Source organism: Symphalangus syndactylus, chromosome 23 (assembly GCF_028878055.3).
Source record: "Symphalangus syndactylus isolate Jambi chromosome 23, NHGRI_mSymSyn1-v2.1_pri, whole genome shotgun sequence".
Lineage (NCBI taxonomy): Eukaryota > Metazoa > Chordata > Mammalia > Primates > Hylobatidae > Symphalangus > Symphalangus syndactylus.
Window position 1 is genome coordinate 18230761 of NC_072445.2, and position 17959 is coordinate 18248719.

Genomic DNA, 17959 nt, shown 5'->3' on the forward strand with positions numbered 1-17959 from the left:
GCATGATTTATTAACCTTGTTGGGTGAATAATAATTGGAATTGTCCAGTTCCCATTTCACTAGTATTCTTTAACTTCTTTATTTCTCTGAAAATATCTTGTATTTTTTTTTCCCCTAACCATTTCAGAATAGTTATAGAAAACCATATTTAAAAAAAAATTTAAGCTATGGCAGAAGTATTGCCCAGTTTATCCAGTATGTCGAGTGTGTTGTGTTGGCCTATGAGAGCTTCATTTGTTGTAGCTGTTTTGGAGTCACATGACTGTAGGGCACACAAGATTATGTGTCTTTTGTATGACTGCCAATTAGTAACTTTCCTTGATTGGTATTGGGAAGGCACTGGTTGTGAAACAGGAAACTTGACTGAACAAAGAGGGAATCAATGAGCTTAGAACCAAATTTTAGGCCCTCGTAGAAATCTCCTTTTAAAAAGTAAATGAATATATATTACACATTGTCTTTCACCCAGGATTTTCTTCACTTTCCCCTTTTTTCCTTTTGGTTAAGTCCATGATCGATATCAGTCCTAATAGCCCAGAAACCAAGATGATGTCACTAAAGGGCAAATCTGGACTGTGTAACAGCTTATTAGCTTCTGGGATTCAGGCCCTAGAATAACCATCCCTTGTGGCCCCCAGGTTGGCCTGCTGGTTCTTCTTGACCTGATGAGTAGCGTTATGTTGTAATTAATGGCTTTGAAGTGCCAGATCCTGGGATGGAGGATTTTTTAATGCCTGAGGATGCATGTTGGCAGAGCTGGCCAATTGCTAGCCTAGAATAGCTAGCTTATTTGGGGGTATTAGCTGCCTGGGACAGTAAACAGAAACCAAGAGGAGGTACTAACTTTTCTACCATTCTTGGCCACCTCTCTATTCTATATACTCTTTAGAGTTAAGTACTGTGAGTAAGGTTGAAAAAAAATCACTTTTCCATTTTTATCCATGGTTGTAGGGGACAAAATTTTTAGAGCCCTTTAACCATGTGGATTGGGCCAGGGACACAGGAAATGCATATGTGAAAAATCTCCAAGTGTGGCTAGCATTGATTGCTTTAAATAAAATTTGCAGATTTTAATTTACCCTGTAATTTCTTGTAGGCATTCTTGTAGAATCTACATATCTTTGTAAGTTACATTGTAACAGGCTGGATTGGCCTCTATGCAAAGTGCAGCGCAGGGCTATTTGCTTTTAAATGTTAAATTACAAATCTACCTTATAACTTAAAGCAGTTTTTTATTGATTATAAAAGTAACACATTTTTCCTTCTAGTGTTGTTAATGTTCTCATTTTGGGACATAGATAATATAATGCTATATGGCTTGGTTATATTCATTTAGCATTATTGTGTAAAGGTTTTCTTTTTTTTTTTTTTTTTTTTTTTTGAGACGGTGTCTCACTCTGTCGCCCAGGCTAGAGTGCAGTGGCGCAATCTCGGCTCACTGCAAGCTCCACCTCCCGGGTTCACGCCATTCTCCTGCCTCAGCCTCTCCGAGTAGCTGGGACTACAGGCGCCCGCCACCACGCCCAGCTAATTTTTTGTATTTTTAGTAGAGATGGGGTTTCACCGTGGTCTCGATCTCCTGACCTCGTGATCCGCCCGCCTCGGCCTCCCAAAGTGCTGGGATTACAAGCGTGAGCCACCGCGCCTGGCCTCATTATTGTGTAAAGGTTTTCTAATGTGGTTTGAAGTCCTTATTTCCGTTATTTAAAGAATGAAATTACTTTAAAATTTGAAATATATTTTTCTAAACCTTTCTCTCTCCCAACATAGATGTGCATTTATGTGTATACAAAGATCATACTGTACTGTTTTAATGAGAAGTCAGCTGTAAATCTTACTGAGATTTCCTTGTGTTAAATCATTTTTGTCATACTGCTTTTAATTTTAATTTTAATTTCTTTTAAGAGAGGGTCTTTCTCTGTTGCCTAGGCTGTAGTGCAGAGTTCACTGCAGCCCTGCGCACCTGGGCTCAAGCAGTCCTCTGCCTTAGCCCCCTGAGTAGCTGGATCTACAGATGCACACCACCACTCCCACCTAATTAAAAAAAATTTTTTTTTGTCGAGACGGAGTCTGGCTATGTTGACCAGGCTGGTCTTGAACTCCTGACCCCAAGCTATCCTCTTTTCTTGGCCTCCCAAAGTGATGGGATTGTAGGTGCGAGCCACTGTGACTGGCCTGTCTTGCTGGTTTTAAATCTTCTCGTCTTTGGCTTTCAACATTTTTAATATGATGTGTCTGTTTGTAGATTTATTTTTGTTTATCTTACTTGGAGTTCATTGAGATTACTGGATGTGTAGATTAATGTTTTTCAATAAATTTTTCAAAATTTCAGCCATTATATATCTTCAAATATTTAATTCTGCTGCTTTCACTTCTCTCCTTTTGGTACCCTTGTGTATGCTTATGTTGGTGGATTTAACAGTGCCAGATATTTCTCTGAGGCTCTATTTGTATTTCTTCATTCTTTTTCTCTGTTTAGATTGTGTAATTGTTACTGCTCTGTTTTAAAGTTTGTTAATTCTTCTGCCAGTTAACATCTACTGTTGAGCCTCTCTAGTGAAGTTTACATTTCGGAGTACTTTGTTTTGTTTTGTTTTTTGAGACGGAGTCTTGCTGTGTCGCCAGGCTGGAGTGCAGTGGCGTGATCTAGGCTCACTGCAAGCTCCGCCTCCCGGGTTCACACCATTTTCCTGCCTCAGCCTCCTGAGTAGCTGGGACTACAGGCACCCGCCACCACACCTGGCTAATTTTTTGTATTTTTAGTAGAGACGGGGTTTCACCATGTTGGCCAGGATGGTCTTGATCTCTTGACCTCGTGATCTGCCTGCCTCGGCCTCCCAAAATGCTGGGATTACAGGCGTGAGCCACCATGCCCAGCCTATACTTTTTTTTTTTCTTTTAGACAGAGTTGCTCTGTTACCCAGGCTAGAGTGCAGTGGCATGATCTCTGCTCACTGCAACCTCCACCTGCCAGGTTCAAGCAATTCTCCTGCCTCAGCCTCCCGAGTAGCTGGGACTACAGGCGTGTGCCACCATAGTCGGCTAATTTTTGTATTTTTAGTAGAGACAGAGTTTCACCGTGTTGGCCAGGCTGGTCTCAAACTCCTGACCTCAGGTGATCCGCCTGTCTCGGCCTCCCAAAGTGCTGGGATTACAGTGTGAGCCACCACGCCTGGCTACCTTATTTTTTTTTTAATTAAATAATTTTTTTTTCATTTTTGTTATTTCATTCTTTTTCTAAGTTAGCTGATCAGCTTTGTGCTTTTCAATTTGAGAATTCCATTTGGTTCTTTTTAAGCATTTCTCTCTACTGATATTCTCTATTTGATGCAACATTGTTATCATACCTTCCTTTACTTCTTGGTTTCCTTTTGTTCTTGGAACATAATGGCTACTTTCAAGTTTGTTAATCTGACATCTGGTTGTACTCAGGCAGTTTCTGTTGCTTGCATTTTTTCTAGCATATGGGTCATTCTTTCCTGTTTCTTTGTATGTCTTATAATTTTTTGTTGGAAACTAGATATTTTAGATGATATATTGTAGCAATTTTGGGTACTCCCCCAGCCTTCGTTTATTATTTGCTTGTTTACTTGTTTGGCGACTGGTTTATTTTATTTTATGTTTTTGAGTCACCCAGGCTGGAGTGCAATGGCATGATCTTGGCTCACTGCAACCTCTGCGTCCTGGGTTCAAGTAGTTCTCTTGCTTCAGCCTCCAGAGTAGCTGGGATTACAGGCGCTCTCTACCGTGCCTGGCTAATTTTTGTATTTTTAATAGAAACAGGGTTTCCCCATGTTGGCCAGGCTGGTCTTGTGACCTCAGATGATCCACCTGCCTTGGCCTCCCAAAGTCCTGGGATTATAGACATGAGCCAGCATGTCTGGCCAATTTTAGTCAATCTATTCTTCCCTCACCTCCTGTGAGAAGCATCTGATGTTGCTCCTCAGGGAGGCAGTCTTGGATATGCTCACAGACACCCTGGGATGGCATGGTTTGGGCAGTGCTCTCTTTGACATTCCTTTCTCTGTTAAGTTTCACTGATTGCCAGCTGTTTGCTGTGTTGTTTTCAACAATGTCCTGGGGCATAAGTTGCACTACAAATTGATCCAGTCAAATTTGGGCTCCTTTGAAGGGATGCTTCCTGATATCAGTGTTTGAGATTTATTCTCACCCCAGGAGGGCTCCTCCCAGCTCTTATTCCCTGTTTCTCTCTGGCAAACTAGTAGGCCTACAGATTGATTCACTGGTATCTCCATTGAGTCTGTCAAGTTTCTTCCCAACTTTCCTTTTACCAGAACTTCCACTGTTTTTGAGAGTGCCCTTAGGCTTGAACTTCTCTACACTCTTGCAGATGAAGTCCTTTTGTTTGAGGAGAGATGTGATCTCTCAGTTCTGTGTCCTGCTTCTTCCCCAGGGCTCTGACAGGACATGTCTCCAAGTGACAGCCCTACTTTATTAGCTGAGTGTTTGGTGGGAAGTGGGGGATAGACAGCAGCCCAAGGTTTCCTTGGCTTGCCCTCCCCATCCACCCCCAGCGTGGAACCCTCATCTCATAAGCCAGGGCAAAGGCTATCAGGGCTCCAGTATTCTCAGCAGCACCGTGTCCAAAGCTAGGACTTCTGTTTGGATGGAAGAAGGAAGCCCACTTCTCAGCCACTCTTGATGGAACTTTGCCACCAGAAATACGGATGTCCTACTCCTCCTGGAATGAAAGCCCTACTACTGGGAGCTGGAGGGGAGAAGGAGTCCTGGGTTCTTGGCTGCACTTGTGTGGAGTGGAGTCTCTGTTTCTCGGAGCTAGGGGGAAGGAGGGAGTGGGTCTTGATTTAAATATTATATTCTTGTGTTTCTTACCGAGTTAAAGTAGATTTTCTTGATTTAATGTTTATATATTTGCTGTATCTGCTTCAGATCCTCTTCAGAGACTTTAATTGGTTGTTTTTAAAATATATGTAATTTTCACCATTCTCCCTGGGTAGTGAGTTTATGGAGTTCCTCATGCTGTCATGCTGGAAGTTACTCATAGATACTGTTTTGTAACTTGTTTTCCGTCTTTAATATTGTGAATAGCTTTTCTTATCACGAAATCATTACAGTTATAGCAACGTAGGAAGATACAAAGAAAAAAAGTAAAAATTAAATGGAATTCCACCCTCCAATGACTATCGTTATTAATATTTTGGTGGACATCCTTCATATCTCCTCAGGCATATATTCGTTGATGGATATGCATACAGTTCTTACGTGTTGCTCTGTAACATATAAACTTTCTAACATTTTTTACACAGTGGTATGTCTTGGGCCTCTTTCCATGTCAGAGTAGATTTATAGCCTTTTAAAAGTTTATGTAAATGTCTGTATAATATCTTACAAATTCATTTAATTTCTTACCGATAGATGTTTAGATTGTATCTAGCTATCTACTATTATAAACAGTGCTTAGTGAACAGCTTTGTAATTAAGTCCTTGCTTATGGTGTAACTTATTTCCTTAGGCTAAAGGCTAAGGAGTGAAATTGCTGCTCAAAAAATATGAAAATCTTTAGACTGTGAATGTGTATTTCTAACTTCTCTTTGGGAAGAGATGCACCAATATACTTTTTCATTACCAGTGCAGCAGACTGTCCATTTTTTGCAGCCTTGCCATTAAAACAAAACAAAAAATGGAATGGTATTAATTAGATATGCACAAATGGTACTTGTTAATTTAATTTGTGATTCTTTAATTGTTAAGTAAAACTTTTGTCATTTTAGTTACCTGCATTTTTTCCTTTGTGAATTGTTTCCTTTTGCTCTTTTTACACCCTTTGAGTGCATTAAAAAAAAAAAACTTTGCTTAGACTCTTTATATTTAACCATCATACTAGTTGCAAATATTTTTTCCTACCATTTGCTTTTTAATTTCATTTATAAATTTTCAACAGTTAGAAGTTTTATATCTCAAAGCTATTCAGTGTGCAGATGAGTGGATTAAAAGGAAAAAAAGCTGTTGATTTTTTTCCTTTGCCATTTATTTAATTTATATTTAGTAAGTACATTTCCATCCAGAGATAAGCTGTGTATTTACTTGTAGTTCCTTTTGTATTTTCTTTTGCCTTATTATGTGCATGTGTGTGTGCACCTTTAAATTAAAACTAGGATTTGTTTTGGTGAATGGTGTGAGGTAAGGATTTAAATAAATATTTCTTCCCCAAATAAATAGATACTTTTTTTTAACTGTATGGGATAATTTATCCCTGTCACGTGACAGATGATTTTCAAAGTGATTTTGCATTCTTTTCAGACGTCTTGCTGCCCTCCAAAAAAGAAGAGAACTTCGAGCAGCTGGCATAGAAATTCAGAAGAAAAGAAAAAGGAAGAGAGGAGTTGATTATAATGCTGAAATCCCATTTGAAAAAAAGCCTGCCCTTGGTTTTTATGATACTTCCGAGGAAAACTACCAAGCTCTTGACGCAGATTTCAGGAAATTAAGACAACAGGATCTTGATGGGGAGCTAAGATCGTAAGTTGCCTTTCTGATTTTGGAAATGGAAAGGAATAGCAGGAGGGGTCTTACGAAGGGCCAAGTATTATCCTTGTCAGAGCCAGATTTTTATTATTTATTTATTTTAAATTTTTTAAAATTAATTTTTTTTTTTTTAGACAGGGTCTTGCTGTGTTGCCCAAGCTGGAGTACAGTGGTATAAACACGGCTTACTGAAGCCTTGACCTCCTGGGCTCAAGCAATCCTTCCACCTCAGCCTCCTGAGTAGCTAGGCCTTCAGGTGCACACCATCACACCTAGCTAATTTTTTGTTTTTTATTTTGTAGGGTGGGATCTCCTTTTGTTGTCCAGACTGGTCTCAAACTCCTGGGCTCAAGTGATCCTCCTTAAAGTGTTGGGATTATAGGCATCAGTTACTATGCCTGGCCTAGATTTTTATTAGTACAATGTGGCCTACATATGGTTTTATTTATTTAATGGATTCATCTTTCTGAGAAAATTAGGGACTCTGGCTATCATGTTTTTAGCACAGAATGCTGTTTATGGCTCTTGAGTTGAAATGCATGGCTCTTAATTGACTGTTTTTGAATCACATCTTAACTTTTATGTACATTTATGAATAGGTTAGTTTTACTCGTGGCTGAGGAATCTGTCAAAATTGAGTCTGGTATTTTTAGCCTTTAAAAAAAAATTTTTTTTTTTTTTTAAGACAAAGTCTCACTCTGTCACTCAGGCTGGAGTGCAGTGGCATGATCACAGCTCACTATATCCTCCACCTCCCAGGATCAAGCAGTCCTTCCACCTCAACCTCCCAAATAGCTGGGAGTACAGATGTGTGCCACCATGACTGGCTAATTTTTTATTTTTTGTAGAGAGGTGGGTCTTGCCGTGTTATCCATGCTGGCCTTGAACTCCTAGGCTCAAGCTACCCTCCCTTTGCGTCCCTCACAAAGTGTTGGGATTACAGGCATGAGTCACCACGCCCGGCCCTTGTAGTCTTTTCTAGTGAAAAATTTTACCTTGTTTTTATTAAGATGAAATTAAAAGAAAAAACTTACTGATCCTTTCACTTGATGGGATAGATAAACATTTATAAAATCTTTATGTTTTAGGGCACAGCAGATTTTCCCTATTTCTTGAGATTTTTAGTTTCTTTAAATCTCATCTGAATATTGTAGGGATAGTATTTTATGGTTGTCAAGGATTTTTTAAAAGTTTTCTTCTCTGTTGACCTTTCATTTCTGTTGACATGAATTGTTACAAAACAACAGCTATCAGCCATTGTAAAATAGGATTTTCTTAGATGTACTCCGTTGTATTTATTCCTCAGATTAGGACTTTGCTTTAGGTAGACTCTACAAATAAAGAGATTGAACAGGAAAACTATTCATTTGGAAGGAGTACGAAGTGGGGGAGGCAAGAAAGACACACAGAAGGGGAAGAGGTATTCCTGGAGCTTTGAAAGACTGCTTTGAGCCTGTCTTTAGGCTTCCTAACCGTGTTTAGATGTCACTTGTCAGTATTAAGACAGCCTTTTTAAAAAAACTGTGAATTTTAAGAAACATGACAGTTTAATAACAAGTTTTAAAGGGAAATTTAAAAATTATGTTTTAATTTTCTTTCATACACATTTTCCTTTTTACATACTTGTCATACTTTTTCCTATGTGCACACGTTTTTATTGAACGTATTCATAATATAGGAATAGTTTTTGTTTTGACGTCATGTGGAATGTTTTGCTTATCACAATCTTCATACTTATATGTTTTAATATTTAGTACTTCAATTAGGATACCTTATTAATAATTTTGTTGCTATTCTGAGTTTGCTTTCATATTGAATATAGTAAGTAATGGTGTAGGGGACTACTTAATGTATATTGTTTTTGCCTTTTTTTAGTTCTTTTCTTTTTTTTTTTTTTGAGATGGAGTCTTTCTCTGTTGCCCAGGCTGGAGTATAGTGGTGCGATCTCAGCTCACTGCAACCTTCGTCTCCCAGGTTCTAATGATTCTCCTGCCTCAGCCTCCCGAGTAGCTGGCATTACAGGCACGTGCCACTACACCTGGCTAATTTTTGTATTTTTAGTAGAGATGGGGTTTCGCCACGTTGGCCAGGCTGGTCTTGAACTCCTGACCTCAGGTAATCCACCCACCTCGGCCTCCCAAAGTACTGGGATTACAGGTGTGAGCCATCGCGCCTGGCCTTTTTAGTTATTTTCTTAGAAATGAGGTTGTTTGTTCAAAGGGTTTGAGTATTTGTATGGATTTTAATGTTTTTGCCTATATGTAACTTAAAAATCTCTTTTCTACTTTGATCCATGACAGTGAAAAAGAAGGAAGAGATAGAAAAAAAGACAAACAGCATTTGAAAAGGAAAAAAGAATCTGATTTACCATCAGCTATTCTTCAAACTAGTGGTGTTTCTGAATTTACTAAAAAGAGAAGCAAACTAGTACTTCCTGCCCCTCAGGTAATTTGATAAAAGCAAATTTTTCACTATGTGAATTTATATGCTTATATCATTTATTCAGCAAATGTTTGAAGGCCTGTGTACCAGGTTTGTGCTTGATGCTCTTAAGAAATTCACAGCTTAATGGGTGAGACACACATAAAAACAAGTAATTGTGGGCTGGCTGTGGTGGCCCACGCCTGTTATTTCAGCACTTTGGGAGACCAGGACAGGCGGATCACCTGAGGTCAGGCGTTCAAGACAGCAGGAGTTCCTGCCCAGCATAGTAAAACCCTGTCTCTACTGAAAATACAAAAATGAGGCAGGCTGGTGGCACACACCTGTTATCCCAGCTACTCGGGAGGCTGAGGCAGGAGAATCACTGGAACCTGGGAGGTGGAGGTTGCAGTGAGCCAAGATCATGCCACTGCACTCCAGCATGGGTGACAGAGTGAGACTCTGTCTCAAACAAACAAACAAACAAAACCCCCCCAAAAAAATCCCACAGGTAATTGTGATATAGTATGATAAGATAGCTTCAGCTTCTCTGTATAAATTATTGTATCAGAGCTTAAACTGCTCATATGATGGTTTGGTAAGTAATTATCAGCTCTTAACATTTTGTCAACAGGGTAGGGCTTTAGGCTTCTTTTTTGTAGCTGATGAGGGTAAAGGTGTGGTTTGGCTTTGTGGACTTTAAGCTGCCTTCTCCCAGGGAATGTTTTGTTGTGTTATGCTTCTCTTTTTTGAAACAACAGTTGTGAAAATTAATGTGGGAGTTGTGGAGAAAAGAGATACAAACATTCTTTCATTCAGCTTATTACAGGGTGTATTCTTTTGAGTTACTATAGTTGGTCAGAAACATAGGACCTTAGGGTAACTTTTTTTTTTTTTTTTTTTTGAGACGGAGTCTCGCTCTGTCGCCAGGCTGGAGTACCGTGGCGCCATCTAGGCTCACTGCAACCTCTGCCTTCCAGGTTCAAGCGATTCTCATGCCTCAGCCTTCCAAATAGCTGGAACTATAGGCGTGCGCCACCACGCCCAGCTAATTTTTGTATTTTTAGTAGAGACGGGGTTTCACCATGTTGGCCAGGATGGTGTCGATTTCTTGACCTCGTGAGCTACCATCTACCCGCCTCGGCCTCCCAAAGTGCTGGGATTATAGGCGTGAGACACCACGCCCTGCTAACCCTTTTTTTTTCTGTTTTGAGTAGTACAGCTTTATAGAATTGGACAGATTTAATGGTGCAGAAGAAAGGACTTAGGAGACCAGAAGAACTCTTTTCCCACATTAGCACATTGGCTGCATCAACACAAGATTCTTGGGCATAAACGAATTTTGTCATATCCTGACATTCATTCCTAGTGGGGATATTTATTAAATTGAAATTTTGTCTTTAATTTTTTTGTTAGTACACCTTAGGATATTTATTTTGGTAAAATTACTAACACAACACCTTTAGATTTTCTTAGGGATCTTGTGGCTCACTGGACTCTTTCTGTGTGATATTTTAATTGGTTTTCAGTCTTCCTCCTCCAGTTTTGTATAAGTACTGCTATTTTACATTCTTGGTACATTGATATGTTGATTTGAAAGAATTTCAGTATAGACATACAGCCTTTGTAGCTTGATTCTATATCATATGTGAATTTTCCCCTCACATTCTGTAGGGAAGCCTTTCTAAAGCTATATTATGGAAACTTTCAAAGCCACAAGAAAGATGAGTACTACCGTGAACCCCTGATACTAATCACACAGCTTCACCAATTCATTTTTCTGGAATATGGAAATTTAAAGCTGACTCAGCTCTCAGTTAAAATGTTGGTTTTTTTTTTTTTTTTTTTTCAATAGAGACAGTTTTGCTGCGTTGCCCAGGTAGGTGCCGAACTCCTGGGCTCAAACAGTTTGCCCTCTTCGGCCTCCCAGAGTGTTGGGATTATAAGTGTGAGCCACTGTGCCCGGCCTCAGTTAAAATGTTGCTTACTATGATAATTGTGTCCTTTTAGATTTCAGATGCAGAACTCCAGGAAGTTGTAAAAGTAGGCCAAGCGAGTGAAATAGCACGTCAAACTGCCGAGGAATCTGGCATAACAAACTCTGCTTCCAGTACACTTTTGTCTGAGTACAATGTCACCAACAACAGCATTGCTCTTAGAACACCACGAACGCCAGCCTCCCAGGACAGAATTCTGCAGGTAAGGTGTCACGTAGTAGAATGAGCCTTTTACTTTGTTTATTGTCCTTAGAAGTATCATGCAGGAGAGAGCTAAGCGGTTTGGTTGTGTTTCTTTTAGTGTAAATGGTTTGACACTGAGTCCTGAATGCATAGATCTTGCAACATTTCTGTAGTCGAGAAGCTAAATAGATTCAGCAATAAGGTAGTTTTATTTTCACATTTATTAATTTGTAACTTTTTGAAGCCAGCCCTTCTACCTTCATTAGTCTTTTGTACCTGTCAGTAAAGCATAGTTTTGTAAAATTTCACATTGCCTACCAATCCTAGAAAGAAAGAAATACTTCCTTGCATTTCTGTACTTAGCTTCGCATAGTGTGCCCGCAGTTCTACTTTCTTCCCTCTCTCTAACACATGGCGTAGACACAGCTTTGTGTGTTCCCGGGGTGTCTGTATGCCAGAGAATATCCAAACCTACAAAACATAGTTGGGTCTTTTGGTGCCCTTACATCTCATTTCCTCGTCTCTAATAGTCAAGAATATAATTTTAAGGCTTTGATTCGAGGCAAACAGTTGTGTAAGGCTTAGCAAGAAAAACACTCGTGCGCCTCATCCATAGAGGTGCCTGTTACAACTCTTTGTTTTACTTACCACTAAAAGATCTTTGTTACTCATCGACCGTTTTCAGTTCTAGGCATTATCTGTTGTTTTTCCACATAGAATTTGACATTTGGCTTTCACACCTTCTGTATCCATCATGCATACATTTTCTATTCCCCTATTGTCTGTTATAATTTGGTTAGCTTTATATTCTTGGTTTATCTTACGACTCTGTAAATCCTATTCATTGCTAAACCATGAATTACCTTATAATTTGTGTAAGTTATACAAATATGTAATATTCGTACATATAGTAGGTAATCCATAGCATACCATTGTACTTTGTGGTATAGTATTTTGTTTTTCTTGGAGCTAATACTTGTTTTATTCAGTTGCTAAGTTTTTTGACTAAGCACTAATTCAACTCTAGACTATGCTGGCTGTGTCTGTTTTCTCTAACCTGTGCTGACTTTAGGTAGTCTCATCTTTTTGAAGAAATCTTTCTTAGAACTTCCGAATGTTCTTGCTGGACTGGTTATTCTTCAGGGCTTGTTTATAGCTTGTTCTTGTTCTTTTGATTTGCCTTCGCTGTCACCCTAGAGAGTCCCTTGGATCCCCTCTTTCCAGGCTCCCATGTCTTTGGCTTTCTTGGTTTACTCCCTTGTTCAATGAAGAATATCATTCAGTAGCTTTCAGAGAAAGGGTTCATAGGAGGTAGAATTTTTTTTATTAGTTTTTTCATTGATAAGGAAAAATTGCATCTATGGTGTACAGTATGATGTTTCGATATATGTATACCTTATGGAATGGCTAAGTCAAGCTGTTTAACACGTGCATTACTTCACATATTTATCATTTTTTGTGGTAAGAACACTTAAAATCTACGCTTAGCAATGTTCAAATGTACAGTATACTGTCACTCACTATAATCACAGTGATGTATAATGTCTTGAACTTATTTCTCCTGTCTTACTGAAATTTTGTGTCCTTTGACAGATAGCTCCCTGGTTCCCTCACCCCTCATCCTCTAGTAACCACCATTTTACTCTTTTTCTGTGAGTTTGACTTTTTTAGATCCCACAAATAAGTAAAATCATGGGCAATTTGTCTTTCTGTATCTGGCTTAATGTAATGTCCTTCAGTTTCATCCATGTTGTCACAAATGACAGGATTTCTTTTTTAAGGCTGAATAGTATTTTATTGTGTTTATATATCACATATTTTTTAATTCATTTCTCCACTGATGGACTCTTAGGTTGTTTCCAGAGGTAGAATTTTTCAAGATCTTGCATATCTGTAAATTACTAATCTACCCTCTTGGTTGATAGTATAACTGGGTATAGAATCCCAGATTGCGGTGGTTTTTGTTCACAGTGTTGAAGGTAGCACTGCAAGGTCTTCTGGCTTCCACTGTTGCTCTTGAGACCTCCTATACTGTTCAGTTTTTGTTAAAAGGAAACCTTGTTTTTTCTTTTCTTGAAGCTTATATTATCTTACATGATTTATGATGCATGTTTCTTGGTGAAGGTCTTTTTCAAGCACTGTGGATCTTTTCATTCCAGAGACTCATGGCCTTCAATTTTGTAAAATTATTTTGAATTAAAATTGTTTTTCTCCCTTTCATTGATCTCTTTATGAACCTCCAAGTTTTCTATTAATTCCTCTGCAGTTTTCTATCTTATTGATTTTGATTTATTTGTAGGAGGTTTTCTCAATTTTATCTTTATTCAGTTTTTAATTTACTGTCATATATGTAATGTTTAAGTGCTTTTTAAAATTTTCAGTATTTTTTTTACCATCTCTTATTTCATGAGTATCTTATTTCTCTGAGGCTGTTAATGATGGTTTTGTTTTTATAAGTTTTCTTTTCCTTGCATAGTTTCTAAGTTTTTGTTTTGTTTCCTTTCTGTCTTTCCTTATGGGTATTTCCTCAGATGTCTGGTGCTCTTTGCCTGTGTCTAGAGGTAGGTGGGGGGCAATCACAAGCTGATTGGAAGCTCCTTAGGTGTGGGTAGGGCTCCTTGACTCCTGGCTTCCCTGGAGGCTGATCTGGCTGGGATGTTTCATTGGGGGAGTTCTTGATGTCAGTGTTAGTTCTTTTGGGTCAGTGTTAGTTCTTTTTGCTTAGGTTAGTCAGATTTCTTCAGAGAAGTAATTTCCAGTCTCCTATCTACAGGGTATAAAGTTGGCCAGTCTCTGGGAACCTAGTTGGGGAAAAAGGCTGGATGTCTCCAATCTAAAATAAAAACTTCTGCTTCATTTCTCTATTTTCATAGTAATAATTTTGCTCTTAACTCTTCCTGGTATTCTGTGGTTTAGAAATCTTTTGTACTCTCTTCAGAGAGTAAAGCCCCTCTGTCTTTTATAAATCATGTGTGTGTGAGAGAGAGAGAGAGAGAGAGAGTGTGTGTGTGTGTGTGTGTATGTGTGTGTGACTAAAAATCCTATAGACTTTGTTTTTTATTATCACTCTCCTTTTTCTTTTCATTTTATATTGTTTCCTGAAAGTTTATGAAATTATGGCAACTAGTTATTAGCCAGCTCAAGGCTTTGAGGAGGTCTGAACATAGGGTTTCTCAAGTAAATAAGTAAAATATCTAGCATATCAGAAGCTTTAAAAACAATAATTTGATCTTGCATTTATTTCCTTGGACTCTGAACACAAGTAAGGAATGTGTTTCAGGGTGTTCAAGGCCAGGTAAAGTGTCAGATAAGCCTGTTCAGGCAGACTGGGAAAGAGAAAACCTGACCACTCACAGAGGAAATATGGAGGGACCTAAACAGTCCAGAATACAGACAGGAATCCACTTAAACTGTATAGACCTGTTAATAACAGGGGGCAATAATGGCTATGGGTATTGTAAGAATCCCGCTAGCCATCTTCTCCTGGTGGCCCTGAAGTGGTGGAGATGCTTCTGATAGAGGCTCTGTCAGTGTTACGTGGCTTAGTATTGCTTGTGCGTGTGCAGCACTTATCCAGCCCTTTCATTAAAATACAGAGCATGCTTTCCTGGTTCTGTCACGTAATCCATGCCTCAGCCTTTCAGATGTCTCCACTTCTCTCACAGATAGGAATAACCTGTCCCCCACTTTTTTTTTTTCTGACGGGGTCTCGCCCCATTACCCAGGCTGGATGGAGTGCAGTGGCACGGTCACGGCCACTGTGCCCAGCCAGTTTTTTTACTTTTAGTAGAGACAGGGTTTCGCCATATTGCCCCAGGCTGGTCTCGAATTCCTGGGTTCAAGTGATCTGCCCGCCTTGGCCTCTCAGAGTGCTGGGGACTACAGGCATGAGCCACTGCACCTGACCCCCCACTTTTTTCAGTGGTGCTGTTTGAAGAAGTTTGCAAGTGTGAATATTCACATTTGAAATAAAAAGAATAGTTTTTTTTTAATTTTGGGAATAAATTACATTATAGGGCAATATAAGGAACATTTAATGGAACTCCTTTCGTGGTTTTTAAACAGTTTTATTGAGATATCATTATTACAGTATTCATCCATTTTTACTGTATTTACCGAGTTGTATAGCCATCAACACAGTAAATTTTAGAATAATTTCATCATCCAGAAAGAAAACCCATACCCATTAGCAGTCATTCCCCATTCCCCTCAAACCTGCCAAGTTTTTAGGCACCCATTAATCTACTTTGTGTCTCTATAGAGTTCCCTATTCTGCACATATATGTAAATGAAATCATATAATATATGATGTTTTGTGACTGGCTTTTTTCACTTTGCATAATATCGTCAAGGTTCATCCATGTTGTAGCTTGTATCAGTACTTCATTCCTTTTTGTCATTGTGTAATATTCCATTATATGAATATACCATGTTTTGTTTATCCACTTATCAGCTGATAGACACTTGAGTTGTTTCTACCTTTTGACTGTTAGGAATAATGCTGCTTTGAACAGATGTTTGTGTGGACATGTTTTTTTCCTTACTCTTGCATATATACCTAGGAGTGGAATTGCTGGGTCCTATGGTGACTATGTTTAACTTTATGAGGAACTGCCAGACTGTTTTCCAAAGTCGCTGCACCATTTTATTTGTTTATTTTTGAGACACGGTCTTGCTCTGTTGCCCAGGCTGGAGTGCAGTGGTGCAATCATGGCTCACTGAAGCCTTGACCTCCTGGGCTCAAGTGAGCCTTCCAACTTGGCCTCCCGAGTAGCTGGTACTACAGGCATGCACCACCAGGCCCAATTAATTTTCTAATTTTTTGTAGAGATGGGGGTCTCACTGTGTTGCCCAGGCTGGTCTCGAACTCCTGACCTCAAGTGCTCCTTCTGCCTCAGCCTCCCAAAACGCTGGGATTACAGGCATCAGCCACCATGCCTAGCCCATTGTACATTTTTATTAGGAATGTGTAATGTGTTCTAATTCTTTACATCCTCACCAACACTTGTTTTCTGTCTTTTTGATTATAGCCATCTTGTAATCAGACAGATCCTAGTTGTGAAGTGATATCTTGTGTTTTTGATTTGCATTTCCCTAATAGCTAATGACATTTCGTGTGCTTATTGATCATTTTTATATCTTTGTTGTTGTTGTTATTGAGACAGGGTCTCGCTCTGTCACACAGGCTGGAGTGCAGTGGCGCCATTATGGCTCACTGCAGACTCAACTTCTCAGGTTCAAGCAGCCCTCCCACCACAGCCTCTCAAGTAGCTGGGACTACAGGTGTGCACCACTATGCCTGGCTAATTTTTTATTTTTGTAGAGATGGGATTTCACTATGTTGTCTAAGCTAGTCTCGAAGACCTGGGTTCAAGCAATCCTCCCACCTTGGCCTCCCAAAGTGTTGGGATTACAGGCGTGAGCCACTGTGCCTGACCTGGCCTGTGTGTGTGTGTGTGTGTGTGTGTGTGTGTGTGTGTATTTTTTTTTTTTTTTTTTTAGAAATAGCTATTCATATTCTTTACCCATTTTTAAATTGGGTTATCTTTTTATTTTTTAATTAAAAAAATTTTTTATAGAGACAGGGTCTTGCTGGTGTTACGTAGGCTGGTTTTGAACTGCTGGCTTCAAGATTCTCCCACCCGAGCCTCCCAAAGTGCTAGAATTATATACGTGAACCATTGCACCTGACTGGGTTTTTTATAATTGTAAGAGTTCTTTGTATATTCTGGATATAAGTTCCTTATCTGATATATAACTTGCAGATGTTTCCTCTCATTTTGTAGGTTGTGTTTTCACTTTCTTGATGTTCTCATTTGCAGTACAGAAGGCTTAAATTTTCATGAAGTATAGTTTAGCTATCTTTTTCTTTTTTGCTTATGCATTTAATCTTATCCAAGAAGTTCTTTCCAACCCTGGGTCATGAAGAGTTACTCCCATGTTTTTTCCTCAGATTTTATAGTTTTAGTGCTTATATTTAGGTCTGTGATCCATTTTGAGTTAGTTTTTTATGTACTGTTAGGTATGGATCTACCTTCATTCTTGGGCATGTGGATATCCAGTTTTCCTAACACAATTTGTTGTAAAGACTGTTCTTTTCCCATTGTATGTTCTTAGCAGCCCTTAAAAAATCAATTGACCATTAATGTAAGGGTTTATTTCTGGACTCTCAATTCTGTCTCATTGACCTATTATCTATCCTGTGCCAGTACCACTCTGTCTTAATTCCTATAGCCTTGTAGTATCCTTTTGTGTTTTTAATAGGCTTTTTAACTGATTGTTAAAGAATACTGAAGTAATGAGTGAATGTGAACTGGGAGAGTGTAGTTATTTTGAAAAAGCACAAAACAGGTTTAGAACCTGAGCCATATGCAGTAAGTTTAGGGCTTGTAACTTTGGATTTCTCTTCTAAAAGATGTGGGGGAAGTTATATATTTGTTGGAATTAGGTTTAGCTGTAACAGAAAACCTCTAACAGTGGCCTAAATAGAATAGAGGTTTATTTCTGTTTCATGTTCTAAGTGTTGAGAGATAGATCAAACTGGAGCTTGTGTGGCACTCGATGGTGTCAGGGACCTGGGCACCTGCTTTTTTGTCCTCCCCCATGTCAGGTTTCTCTTCTTAGTTTCTCCTTGTGGCAGGTACAGTTGCTGCAGGGCCAGCCATCATGTTTGCATATAGCTGCAAGAAGGAGGAAAAAGGGCACACCCTTTACCTTCTTAAGAACACATCTCTTGCACACATCATTCTGTCTGTCCTGCTGGCCAGAACTTAGGCACACATGTCCTAGCTACTGGGACGTGTGGTATTTGTTCTGGGTAGCCAGGTGCTGGTTAAGAATTGAGGCTTCTG

General features: G+C 39.1%; 1 protein-coding gene across 2 annotated transcripts in view; it reads left to right on the plus strand.

The window, feature by feature from the left end:
- The window catches only part of CDC5L (cell division cycle 5 like), a 57906-nt gene that overhangs the window by 9508 nt on the left and 30439 nt on the right, over positions 1 to 17959 (plus strand). For both annotated transcript variants that reach the window (XM_055263097.2, XM_063633184.1), the window contains exons 6-8: positions 6283 to 6501; positions 8808 to 8952; positions 10939 to 11127. In XM_055263097.2, the coding sequence (XP_055119072.1) occupies positions 6283 to 6501; positions 8808 to 8952; positions 10939 to 11127 (553 nt within the window). The remainder of the gene's footprint in view (positions 1 to 6282; positions 6502 to 8807; positions 8953 to 10938; positions 11128 to 17959) is intronic.